This window comes from Protopterus annectens, chromosome 2.part0 (genome assembly GCF_019279795.1).
Source record: "Protopterus annectens isolate FY-2018-M chromosome 2.part0, PAN1.0, whole genome shotgun sequence".
Classification (NCBI taxonomy): Eukaryota; Metazoa; Chordata; order Ceratodontiformes; family Protopteridae; genus Protopterus; species Protopterus annectens.
Genome location: NC_056728.1, coordinates 1,149,518,158 through 1,149,531,636, shown reverse-complemented (window position 1 = coordinate 1,149,531,636; position 13,479 = coordinate 1,149,518,158). Strand labels below are relative to the sequence as shown.

Below are 13,479 nucleotides of genomic sequence, written 5' to 3'. Positions count from 1 at the left end.
CTAAGTCTAAAAGAACAATATTTAAAATCTGTCCCTATCTTTAAGCGTTCATCTCCTCATTATTTTAGGCTTTGTCCAGATTTCTTGTGCTAAGAGGTTTAGAGATAACTAGCCCTCAGATTTAAATCATGGTTCTTGCTAGTAGAACGTTACCTAATATGTCCATGCATTCTTTTGAATCGGGCCATTTCATAGTGCTATGTGTTACAGATGGACAAATAAGCCTCAATCCTTCTTTCTGTCAGATATGTAGATGTAGACACCTTCATTGCCTTCCTGCCAGCTTAAGAATCAAGTGCATCTGGAAAGCATGAAGAACAAACAGGGTTTTTTTCATATACTATTCTGTTGATCCAAGAGTCGAATAAAGTTTTCCTCACAGTTTACTACTTACATACTTGATGGGTTTTTTTAGATGAGTTTAATGAACATTCTGTAATACAGTTAAGTAGACGTAATGTGGTTTTAACTTTATTTCTTATACTCCTCCTGTTTTTGTCTCCTAATAGGTCCTCCAGTAAGTACCTCATATGCTTATCTTAGCACTCTAACCAGGTAAACTACGTTTTCTTCTTTATTTGTTGAACATTCCTAGTGTGACTGACATTGTTCTGAAAATGCAATTGGAAAAAAATACCTTTGGTAAGATATACATTGCGCAGGCATTCAGCTTTATATAGTACCATCTTGTAACACTAAATAAACAATTAATTAGCAAGAGTTGCAAGGAATTTTGCTGTTACTAACTTCTGTGGTACTCAAGGAAACTAACAATTTAACAGGAAAAATAATCAACCGATTTAAAGAAACAGAGCAGCCGTAATAATTTGTGCTAGTGCCACAATTAGTTATTAGAGCTTTGATATTAATGTACGTCACCAGTGCGTTCGAGTGCCTTACAAGCTGCTTCTTATTCCTCAGTTAATCAGCAGTTAGTCTTAGCATGATAAAAAGTTCTTAGACAATGGCTGACCTGTACATCAGCACCCTGATTGGACAATAAATAAATGAATAAATGAATAAATGGATCTGCTGCTTCACGGCATCCTATTAAGGTGCAGCAATGATCACCATTACTTTACACTCGCTAAACAGCATTTAAAAAATGAAGAGTGTGTGTGTGTGTGTGTGTGTGTGTGTGTGTGTGTGTGTGTGTGTGTGTGTGTGTGTGTGTGTGTGTGTGTGTGTGTGTGTGTGTGTGTGTGTGTGTGTGTGTGTGTGTGTGTGTGTGTGTGTGTGTGTGTGTGTGTGTGTGTGTGTGTGTGTGTGTGTGTGTCAGACAGAGAGAGTGAGAGTAATCGACCAGTGGCAGCAGCAACATTTAAGAGGTATGTGTGCCTCTCAACCTCTTAGCTCAAGAAATCTGGATAAAGTCTAAAATAAAGGAGAAATACCTCTCAACTGTCTAGATTTTTACAGAATGTCAGATTTTTGCCTATTATTTATCAGGCAGATCTTCATAAAATTTGTGGTTTTCTGGCAAATCCTACATACTTTTAGACCTTTGTACCCCCATTAGTTTGTAATTTGTCCAGATTTCTTGAGCTTGGAGGTTGAAAGGTGTGGCAGGAACAAAAGCTAATAAATGGAACAGATTTTAAACATTGTTGATATAAAATTAAAAGTTGCTAGAATTTGCTAGAATTTATTTTAGCATGCATTTTCTGAAGGAAATACTGTCTGAAGCTCAAATATATGCCATTATTTAAATTCCCAATGATTACCAATTAACCACAAATTTGATGAGTAAGGGGCTTAAAAATGAAGTAAATATCTGGAATTTTTTTTGAAAATCTGATATTTTGGATTTAAAATACTTCATCCAACACCATTTACATATACTATGGCAACCTTGAAACATTAGGCTGAGGAACTGTTTTACATCAAAAATATAAAAATTGATAATAATATAGTAATAAAAAAATACGTAAAACTCACCAATTTTACTGACAGCCCATTCTCTAGGCACAATAATGCCTTCCAAGATGTATGTCACTATGTAAATAATGCCCTTCCAGGAGTGTAGAGACCCTTCACCTGTGGCTTTGGTCCTCTAAACACCCCTAGGTGGCAATTATTTACACAGTAAGTAGTAACACATACCCTGTTGGACAATATTGCTTGCTTATTGTCCTTGAGAAGACAGCACAATAAAAATCTGTGAAATGCTGCCATATTTAAAAAGTACTGATAGCCGTACAGGCCACATATTTCTGCCAGGACTGAATGGTGCAACATGGTAACATTTCACTGAAGGAACAGTCACTTGTACTTTCATACCAATTGTCATGTAGTATTCATACACCTAATCGTAAATGCATGCACACACACACACACACACACACACACACACACACACACACACACACACACACACACACACACACACACACACATACACACACTGCCTCATACTCAATGCCACAAGTCTCAACCTCAAAATGCATGCACTCAAGCCACTCTTCAGTATGGAGAAAATCGATATCTGTGCAGTAACAGAAACCTGGTTTAAGGCTCCAGAGAGCACCCCAGCACTACCAGCTACAACTCATACCATACATTTCGGCCACAGAACCCGGACCGAAATACAAAAGGCGGGGGCGTATCCATATTCATCAAGGATACCCATATCTCCAGGTTAGTGGCACAGCATGATGCTTCAGAGATCATCCACATGCAACTAACAATGGGCAAAACTGCAGTTCAAATTGTAGCTTGCTACATATCACCCACAATGTCCCAGGACCCCCATTCCGCATTTCTGGAAACACTGGGAAACATAAAGGTCCTACCAAACACCCTAATATTGGGTGATTTCAATTATACAAACATTAACTGGGAGAGCTATTCAAGTACTAACTCTCTTGCCCAACATTTCCTATAATTTATAAACTCAAATACCCTGTATCATCTGGTCAACACTCCCACCAGAGGTGACAGCATATTGGACCTGGTTATCACCAACATGGGTGATTGGTGTTCCACACCGGAGGTCAACCCCTCACTTGTTAGATCTGACCATAAACAAATCACTCTGGATATCCATATTCCGCCCCCACCCCCAGACAAGGAAACCACCGTGAAAAACTTTTCAAAAGCAAACTTCACGTTACTTAAGACTGAGGTGGAAAGTTTCAAAGCCCCCAAGCTAAAGGATAATGCTGTCCAAGCTGCAAAATCCTTTACTAATGCATTCTACGGGCACCTACAACAATGCATGGATCGTGGTATCCCAAGTAAAACCAAGACTCACTCCTCCAAGAAAAGGAAACCAGTCTGGTGGACCCCTGCCATAAACAAGCTATACAATAGAAGGAGGAAACTAGTACAGAAAAGAGTGAAATCCCAAGAAGGGAAGACATCCCTGATCAGTATCAACAAGAAACTATGATCCCTCATAAAATCATCCAAGGCGAGCTTCGAAAGAAAAATTGCCAAGGACTCCAAAGATAACCACAAGGCATTCTTTAGCTATGTCAAGAATCTAAGTGGCAATGCTGAGATCTGCTCAGAGTTAGTGCAGAATGGCACAAAATACACTGAACCTACCGATATCGCCAACATCCTGGCAGACAGGTTCAGTGCAAACTTCACCCCTCTCTCACCCACAAAAGAGCCCATAACCATACCAGAAGAATGTAGAGCTCCTGAAATCACAGACACTCAGGTTAAAACAGCCCTCTCCAAAGCCAAAAACACAGCATCAATGGGACCGGATGGTGTCCCAGGCTGCATCCTACATGAGCTCAAAGATGAACTAACTCCTCACCTAAACACACTGTTCAAACTCAGCCTCTCTGCAGGCTACGTACCCATAGAGTGGCACACAGCAACAGTTATTTCACCCCATAAAGCTGGAGCCACAACAGACCCTGGGAACTATCACCCTATAAGCCTGACTAGCTTGGTCTGCAAGGCTATGGAGTGCATCATCATGGAACTCATTAACAGAGACATTGGGAACCTCCAAACACTGGACCCTACCCAGTTTGGCTTTGTTAAGGGCAGATCATGCCTACTAAACCTGGTGGACTTGTTCGAGACAGTTACCAAGGCTATAGATGAGGGAAATGTGGTAGACACAGCCTACCTATACCTCGCAAATGCGTTCAACATCATTCCCCATTTTGGTATTATAGACAAGCTCACCAGCCTGAACATAAACCCCTACATCACAAGATGGGTTGCCAACTGGCTTACGGACAGAACCCACATGGTGAGAGTTGCGGGTGCTAGATCTGACTCTAAACCGGTTACAAGTGGCGTTCCCCAGGGCTCAGTCATACTTTTGATTGTATGGTGTTACAAACAGTTAAACTATCCAGGAGAGGGGGACGATATAGACAATTTAACAGAGTATTATGAAAGTAAATGGATTATAGAAATGAGTGCAGACAGATTCCCCAGGGATGAATGGGGTTATTCCCATTAAACCCGCCCTCAAAATGAGGAGGGTCCAATACTGACTGTCTATTTTAGAAGTTGTTTCAATGTATTGTGAGTTGTCTGAAGAAGGGTTTGTAACCCGAAAGTGCTTACGTTGTGTGTTTTAATAAGTGGTTGTTGCTTTTACAGCATGGTGGTTCGAATTTATATTTTCATTCTGTCTTTCTTGTTGGATATTCAAACCTTTAGTGCGTAAGGCCCCATTTTTGCCTTTTTTGAACATTTGGAGGTGTTAGTGTTCTGTACACCCTTGCTTTGATGCTGAACTTGCAATATATCTACAGGCCAGCTATGCAGTGACTAAGGAAGATTTTCAAGAAAAATGAGTGAAATATCAAGCACAAGGTGTCTGTTCTGATCGGTCTCTTAATTTTCTCATACTTAGCTTAATGTTCTGATGCTATATTATGATGGGATGTCACTAGTATAACTTGTCCAAGTGCCACTAAATTGCATTTTCTTCTCTGTAAGTTATTTACAGAAGATAACAAATCTCTTACACGCAGAGTTTATTGAATACACAAAGAGTATGGCACCAGTAATAACATTTTTATCAGTAGTTTTTATTTAGCCTGAATTCTGAAATCTCTGCTAGTAATAACCTTTTTATCATTTCATAATGCTGTGTCTGAACCTTATAAAGTATTTCATTATATCATTTCCAAGATTTGGAGTAATATCAGGGCAGATGGCTAAAGCAACCCATGTTAGTTGTCATTTTCAATCAGTACATACTTTTTAACAGTAGATCACTGCAAAGGAGTCCCCCATTAATATAGAGGTACAGTGACCCTAGAAGAAGAATGGAGAGGGATAGCTAGCCCAATACATGAGTTGGGGTTAGCCTGCTAAGATAAAGAGATGCCTTGCGTTTGTATGCAAGCTAAGTTTATTGTGATAAAGACTGCCTTAATGCTAACAGTCTCCAAGTTTTCCTAGCCAGGCAGGTTCTAATAAATGCTATGCAAGCACGAGGAATAAACAATAGAATAACTATTAGTGGTTTGTTGGCTGTTAAAGCAGATAGAGTTTAGAATAGTTTAAAACTGTGATAATGTTAAGCTCTGTAACAATTTTTGGGTTAGATTACGAATTCACCAGTTTCAGATTTTTATTAAAAATACATTATTACAAATATATTTTTGTCAAATTAAAATTACATTTTTATATATAAATAATTTGTTTGATGTTTTGCATGTTTAGACTATTTTCTAACAGTTGTATGTATGCTTTGTTCAGTTTGTTTAACAAATGTAGCGATGATGTTTAATGAAATTCCTGTTTAATTAGTGATGAGTTTTGATTGGTTCTCTCAATATTTAAGAGGGAAGTTCAAATTGGGATTTTATCTGATGGAGTTCTGTTACACTGATTGAAGGAGCAAAAGCACTCATCTATACTAGTGTTGCGTTGAGTTCTCCTAGCAGCTCAAATCCTTTGTGCGAACCCTAATAATAACTTTCTGGTTTACAGTTAACCCTTCCCCACATATTGCTTTACAGAACACCTAGTAACCAGATGATGAATAATGTAATTTGTCATTCCCCTCCAAGGAAATTTAAATTCTCAAGAAGATTTCAGGGTATCTTATAATGCACACTTTAAAAATGGAGATGTGTTTTTTCAGTCATAAATAAATCTGCAATAAATGGAATGAGCTGCCAAATGGTTTAAAAAGCTGAAAGACAAATGCTTGTTTCATGAGTGTTCCCACACCTCATCCTATTCAAGTACTGCATATGGTGTGGAGGTAAATCCATATCATTACCTGTGCTTCTGTCTATAGCTCCGCTCATCACTGACACTAGTGACAGGGTACTTTGTATGTTGTTCCACCCCTTCTCCATCCACAAGTCACACACTGCACAAATACACCTTCCCCAAACCTACTGGATGTTGTACCATTGTTAAACTACCACATTTGTATGTACCTCTACCAAATATTTTCAAAAGCCTTTTGACCCTGCATTCCACTGTATTTGCAATAATAATTATGTTTTGATATCACTATTGCACTATTTGATCATCTGTCCTGTGCTCCAGTCATCAGATCTCTCACAAATGCTGTAGACGTCAAGTTTAACTGGTTAGTAACACAAGTATGTTTACTAATATATTAACTAAAAGGAAAATATTGTGTCTCACTATGATAATGCTTCTAACTTTAGTTGTTAGGCATGCATGTATAACAGTGATCACTGGTGTGTGTGTGTGTGTGTGTGTGTGTGTGTGTGTGTGTGTGTGTGTGTGTGTGTGTGTGTGTGTGTGTGTGTGTGTGTGTCTGTGTGATGGACACAAGAACATTCCCCTATGTAGTTGTTTTCAGGAAGTACGTGCTTGTACTGTAAACCTTTAGCTGAAACACATTGATATATGCTTTTATTTTATTTTCTAAATACCATGCTTCTCCTTTGAAATTGTTTTGTAAACTTATTTTTTGGCCTTTAGGTGATTTTTTTCTATGGTTCTTGTTGTTAAAAGACTCCAACCAGCTGCACCTCCCAAGAAACAGAATGCATTAGATAAGTATGCAGATTAAGCAAATAAATTAATCAGTAAATGCCACATACCAATAATTATAACATCTTCCATTGTCCTACTATTTCAATTTTAATCTTAACCTGATTGTTTTAAACCCTCATTATATCCGTCCTACAGATGTTCGCTCTGTGTTTGAGGTAACTAGTGACCCTGTTGCAATCTAGTTACCACTGTAATGTTAACTTCTTATGTCTGTTCTATAATATTATTAGCAAACAAGAATAGGATAAGTCAAAGCTGATTGTTTACAAGTAAATGAAACTGTGGCTCAACAAAGGCAAACATAATTACTGTCCCTTACTAAATTCTAAACATTCTTAGTCATATGTTATAGAAAAATTGCATGTTTTAAATGTAAAACTATTCAGGTCTTAACACTCTGTGCCATAGTTCATGGGCATCTTCAGCTGCCTCTCTCATCTTGGCATTTATCTTCATGCAGTTGCATACAGTGCTGTGACAGCAATGTGCTACAGCTGGGAACTCTTTCAAACTGCATTCCTAATGGTCCTAGAATAATATGGGGAAATGAGTTGTACAATCTGATTTGCTTCAGGCAATAATGTTGCAGTAAAGTACATCCTTGTGATACACAGTGACATATTTATCCTGTACTGTGCTCCCTGCATATGGCAGAGAGTGATTCTGGAGCTGTCCAGTCCTCATTGCCATGACCAAGGAGTGGGGTACATTATCATACTATGATAATGAGGGGATCTGCTTGACCGAGAGGTCCCATTAGTAGGAAGATTGTGATGTCACTGTTTTGTGAGTGGACATGTAGTTGTGGTAGTCAGGGAATATGATGCTGTTAGCTGAGTGTTACCACACTAAAGTGTGTTATACATGTGTGTGTGTGTGTGTGTGTGTGTGTGTGTGTGTGTGTCAATGTATCACATCAGCATAACCGGAATTCAGAACCTTATTTAAGTATCTACATGGCATGATTCACAGACTCCTATACATGATGGCTACAGTGGTGAAATGTGCGCAGATGTCCCATTTTTTGTAGATCATGTTACAAGTCTCACATGGTCATTTGCTTACATATTGTATGTCGTGAGTGTTCCAGGTAGTGTGTCCTTGTGATACAACAAGTCTGATGCACTAACACTGTGTCTGATCTTTGATGCACTATCACTGTATCTAATCAGATCATGGTATATGGGTTTTCCTGCTTACCATCCCTATGCAAATGAGTACAAAGTTTGTGAACAGAGCCATGAAAGTTTTTAGGTTATAATGACCCATCCTTTTAACCAGAAAACCTTACGCAGCACAAGTCATATGCCCTACCTCTCAAATGAAGAGCTTTTAGTGCAAATGAATGTGGTAAAGATATATAATGCATCTCTAGCAAAAGGCTGATAGGTGTCTATGGCTAGGATATAGAAACCACATGAAGTTTTAAAATAGCTCTAGTATGATTTTAATATAAGTGCAACAAAGAGAAATGCATTAAGTAAAGTAGGAAAAATCCTCTAAAAGAAGAAAAATTATTAACTGTGGAAAGTGCACCACACATTAGACTGCACTGAATGATATCTAAATGTGAATGGATTTAAGAGGATTTAGAAGACAGCTAAAGAAAGTGTGTTTTGAAGGTCAGGGACCCACTGTATGATTAAATGAGCCATTATGAGAGTAAAATATTCATAGAGAAAGTAGAGATTTATGAAGGAAATTGAAAACCACTTTTTGAATAGAAAAAATTGCATTTAAAGGGAACAAACTGCTGTAGGAAACTGCATGACTGAGTAGAGTCGACAGTATGAACATGCTGATGACCGCACTGGACAGAGATGGAAAGAAAATGGGTAGTATAGCAAAGAGGGTGGTGGTCAGGGGGTCAAGGCAATTGTCAATGAGTGAAACTATGCCAAGGTCTGTTCATGTAACATGAGATGTGCAGGAAATGGGATAGATTAATATTGTCCTTAGCTCATATTGTCTTATATCAGTTTTACCATCCATATATTACATTTAGCTTATTTTACTTTTAAATGTTAACCTATTAAGTGCAATTAATGTCTTATTCCTTAATGAGGACTCATAGAACCAAATGCATTTCCAGTGACACCACTTTTTTTTAGCAGCTTAGTAAACAATCATTCCCATTTTCTGGAAGAAAGAAATCATCTTTACATTCTGTCAGCTGGATACCCACTCGGGTCCAGCAGAAGAAAGAGAAAAAGAGAGAGAGAGAGTGTGTGTATGTGTGTGTGTGTGTGTGTGTGTGTGTGTGTGTGTGTGTGTGTGTGTGTGCGTGTGTGCGCGTGTGCGTGTGTGTGTGTGTGTGTGTGTGTGTGTGTGTGTGTGTGTGTGTGTGTGTGTGTGTGTGTCGCTGTCTCTGAGTTAGTGCATGCACACATATACATGTACACAGACGTGCACACACACACACACACACACACACACACACACACATCTATATATCTATATATATATATATATATATATGGATTCCTATTACAAGAACGAAAGTTTACTACTTCGAACTTGTAAAAGGAAACCTCACTTCTGGAAAGTTCACTTTAACGAAAGTGAACTTTTGCGTAAGTGCACTTCACTGAAAACACCGCAGCACAGTAGAGGACATAAAAAACAAGCTATGTCCTCCACTATGGTGCGATAGTCACGGACCTTAGGGTTAGGGCATGGGTTAGGGTAAGGGGATAGTTAGTAAAGCTATCCTCTTACCCTAACCCATGCCCTAACCCTAAGGTCCATGAGTATTGCACAGAAGTTCAGTACAACACCCGTTTGTTGTACTTAACTTCGCATAAGTGCACTTTCGATTAAGTGCACTTTCGCTGCAGTGAGCATTCCATGCGCTATTTCTAATTAGTGAACATTCGATCTAGTGTATGGAACCTATATATATATATATATATATATATATATATATATATATATATATATATAGACACTACAGACACATACACACACACAAAAGTGTATGTAATTTGCTTGAACTCTCAATAGTTTGAGCACTTATACATTGAAAAAGAGATTAATTCTAATCAATTAAAAAAGGTAAAAAGAAAAAAAAAACTATATTTACAGGGTGTCAACCCACCCTATTCCCCCCACACCTCCTGCTAATTATATATGCCAACTCCAAGATCACGCTATAGTGGGGAAAAAGGGCAAATTTCCTATCCCCAGTATACCATGATCTAGTGCAAGCAAATACCAGCAAAATTTGAAAAGTCAGTTTTCTGTGTATTTCAAACTTTTGATAGTTCATGCACTTGGCAGGAATATATATAGATTTACTAGTAAATATTCAAATGTCAAAATAAATTCCTACCACAAATATCAACTTACATATTCAAATTGGAATGTCGAAAAGGTCAGAATGCCGCAAACACACTTCCTGGTGTGAATTCAACCTTTGTCGACATCCGTAGACTGCAGTCCGATGCTGCACATCACGTGGCATAACTATTTTGCATGCCCCACACCCCCTGCATATTACATATTCCAACTCCGAGATCGCACTACAGTGGGGAAAGGGCATATTTCCCAGTCCGCACTGTACCACAATCTCTAGTATTAAGTTTGAACACGTATGTATGAATGCACAGTGCATTCATACAAGGGATACTCACAGCCTTGACGATCTGCAATACAGAATGCTATCAAATGACTTTCGACATTCTGGTTGTCGCCAAACCGTCATTCTACATTTTCAAAGTAAACCATATAGATATATAGGGTCTATGTCAGAACACCAAAAATGCAAACTCTCAAATGCTCACATGAGCAAATAATCAAAAACTCAAAATTGGTATTGTGGGGGGCTGTGCCCCCCACACCCCCCACTAAATATATATTCCTACTCTGAGATCGCACTACAGTGAGGAAAGGGCAAATATTCCAATCTTCACTGTACTGTGATCTGAAAATACCACTTTCGAGTTTCTGATTATTCCCTCATGTGAGCATTCAAGAGTTTGCGTTTTTGTCATTCTGAAGTAGACCCTATATATATATATATATATATATATATATATATATATATATATATATATACATATATATTTATATATATATATATATATATATATATATATATATATATGACATTGTATCCACAAACAGACCCAGAACACATAAATATGCACACATTTCATATACTGAATATTTACACCCCTTGTCATTCCTGAATCACTAGAGAAAGAAAACCCAATGCTTTGACTGTTCCCAGATCCCGACTGCAAATAATACCTTTTAATGCCCCAAGCCATTCTTCACCTCACAGAATTTAAGTCAGCATAAAAGACAACTTGTTGGTGTTTATTTTCTACTTGAGCTTCACATCCACCATGTAGGGGACTTTGCATCCTGTTACTAAATGTTTTTCTAATTAGCAATTTCAACCTATTTCTACTTATTAGTGGCGACCCCTAACCAGGAAAAGCCGAAAGACACAACAACAAAGTCCTGTTGTTTTCTGTTCTTACTCAAATGTTAAAAATTGACATTTTGAGTTTTGGAGTTCAGATACCACAATCCTGTAGCCTAAATGTTTTGGCTACCCAAATACCAAGTAATTATAATGTTAGACATCATACCACTGTCTTTCTGCACAGTATTATACATTCAATTGATGACCTTTGTTTCACAGCAGGTCTATCTACTGTGTGTTTACTCTTGCATCAGTTGCACATTCAGAGAAAATAACTGAACTGTGCTCTTGCAGGCATATTTAAGACATTAACATACACATTTATAGAAGGCAGTCTTAGCTATGATCAGAATGTTACTACAGTTCTTCTAGTATTCATAGGTTCATACTAGGCTATCTGCCCTAGGGCATTTATAACCCTAGCCAGAGTGTGTTTGGCTTTTGCCACCCATTTTAAATTAATTTTGCTATGCCCTTTTTCGAGGTTAGTATACTGTGCCTCTGTCTAACAGTGACACAGAAGTGATACCCGGAGTAAACCTACAATCTCCCATCCACTCATCAAGATTCCTCTTGAAGAGAGTCAATGAGGGACTCTGCCTAACCTGAACTGGGATTTTATTCCAGAGTGAAGGGAGCCTCTTGGTTATGAATCTGTCCCTCCAACATGTCCTATTTATTTCAGTGCTGAGGTTCAAGTCTCTCGAGCGCGTAGCTCGATGGGATTTGGATTTTCTGAGGTGCAGCATGTCCATTAATTCCGGGTTGGACATGGCTTTGTACGTCAGGCACAGATCGCCTCTGAGCAGGCGGTATGCCACTGAGTAGAGCTGGAGTTTCTTTAACCAGGCAGCATATGGCATCTGTTTGAGCCCTTTGATCCTCTTGGTGAGGTACTTTTGGGGTCTTTCCAGTTGCTGCAGGTGTCTGGTAAGGTACATCCCAAAAGGAGCATTGTACTCAATTATGGGCCTGATGAGTAAAGAGGCACAATGACCTCCCCTGATCTAGATGTGAATCCCTTCATGATTAGGTGGGCTATATAAAATGTTTTTCTAACCACTTTGGCCACGTGGTTGTCAAATGAGAGATTGCTATCAACTTGAGTCCCCAGGTCCCTAATTACTTCTTCTGTACTTAATGGATTACCACCTATGTGGTAATTTGTGGGCACTTTGTTTTTGCCAAAGGGATGACTATACACTTTTTGGCATTTAGCTTGAGGCCATGGCTCTGGCACCAGTTGTCTGTTTCTATGAGGCCCTTTTGGGGGATGCTTGTGTTGGCTGGAGAGTCGATTATGGCGCCCAGTTTGCAGTCATCTGTGAACTTGGTCAGCCACAGTCCTTCCATGTTGGCCTGTACCTCCGAGAAATATATACCGAACAAGAGAGGTCCCAGGACTGAGCCTTGTGGGACGCCACTTGTAACTGGTTTGGAGTCTGACATGGCTCCAGCAATTCTAACCATGTGGGTTCTGTCCTTGAGCCAGTTTGCAACCCATCTAGTGACCTAGGGGTTTATATTTAAGCTGGTGAGCTTATCTATAATGCTCGAGTGGGGTATTGTATCGAAGGCTTTTGCGAGGTCCAGGTAGGCTGTGTGGACCACCTTCCCCTCGTCAATGGCCTTGGTGACTGTTTCAAAGAAATCAACCAGGTTTAAGAGGCAGGATCTGCCCTTAACAAAGCCGAACTGGGTAGAATCCAGTGTCTGTAGGTCCCCAATATCTTTATTTATGAGGTCCATGATGATCCTTTCCATAGCTTTGCAGACCAAGCTAGTCAGGCTTATGGGGCAATAGTTTCCAGGATCCATTGAGGCACCACCTTTGTGGAGAGGGACCACTGTTGCTGTACGCCACTCTTTGGGTACATATCCTGTAGTAAGGCTGAGATTGAACAGTAGTTTTATGTTTGGGTTTAGCTGTTCTTGGAGTTCATGTAGGATGCAGCCCGGGACACCGTCTGGTCCCATTGATGCTGTGTTTTTTGCTTTGGAGAGGGCGGCTCTTACCTGAGCATCTGAGATGTCAGGGGGGCAGCACTCTGCTGGGATAGATATCTGCCCTTTAGGTG

At 39.2% G+C, this 13,479-nt stretch overlaps 1 protein-coding gene across 2 annotated transcripts in view; it reads left to right on the top strand.

The window, feature by feature from the left end:
- The window catches only part of COL25A1 (collagen type XXV alpha 1 chain), a 1,631,546-nt gene that overhangs the window by 853,598 nt on the left and 764,469 nt on the right, over positions 1 to 13,479 (top strand). For both annotated transcript variants that reach the window (XM_044061344.1, XM_044061342.1), the window contains exon 4: positions 510 to 517. In XM_044061344.1, coding sequence (XP_043917279.1) covers positions 510 to 517 — 8 coding nt within the window. The remainder of the gene's footprint in view (positions 1 to 509; positions 518 to 13,479) is intronic.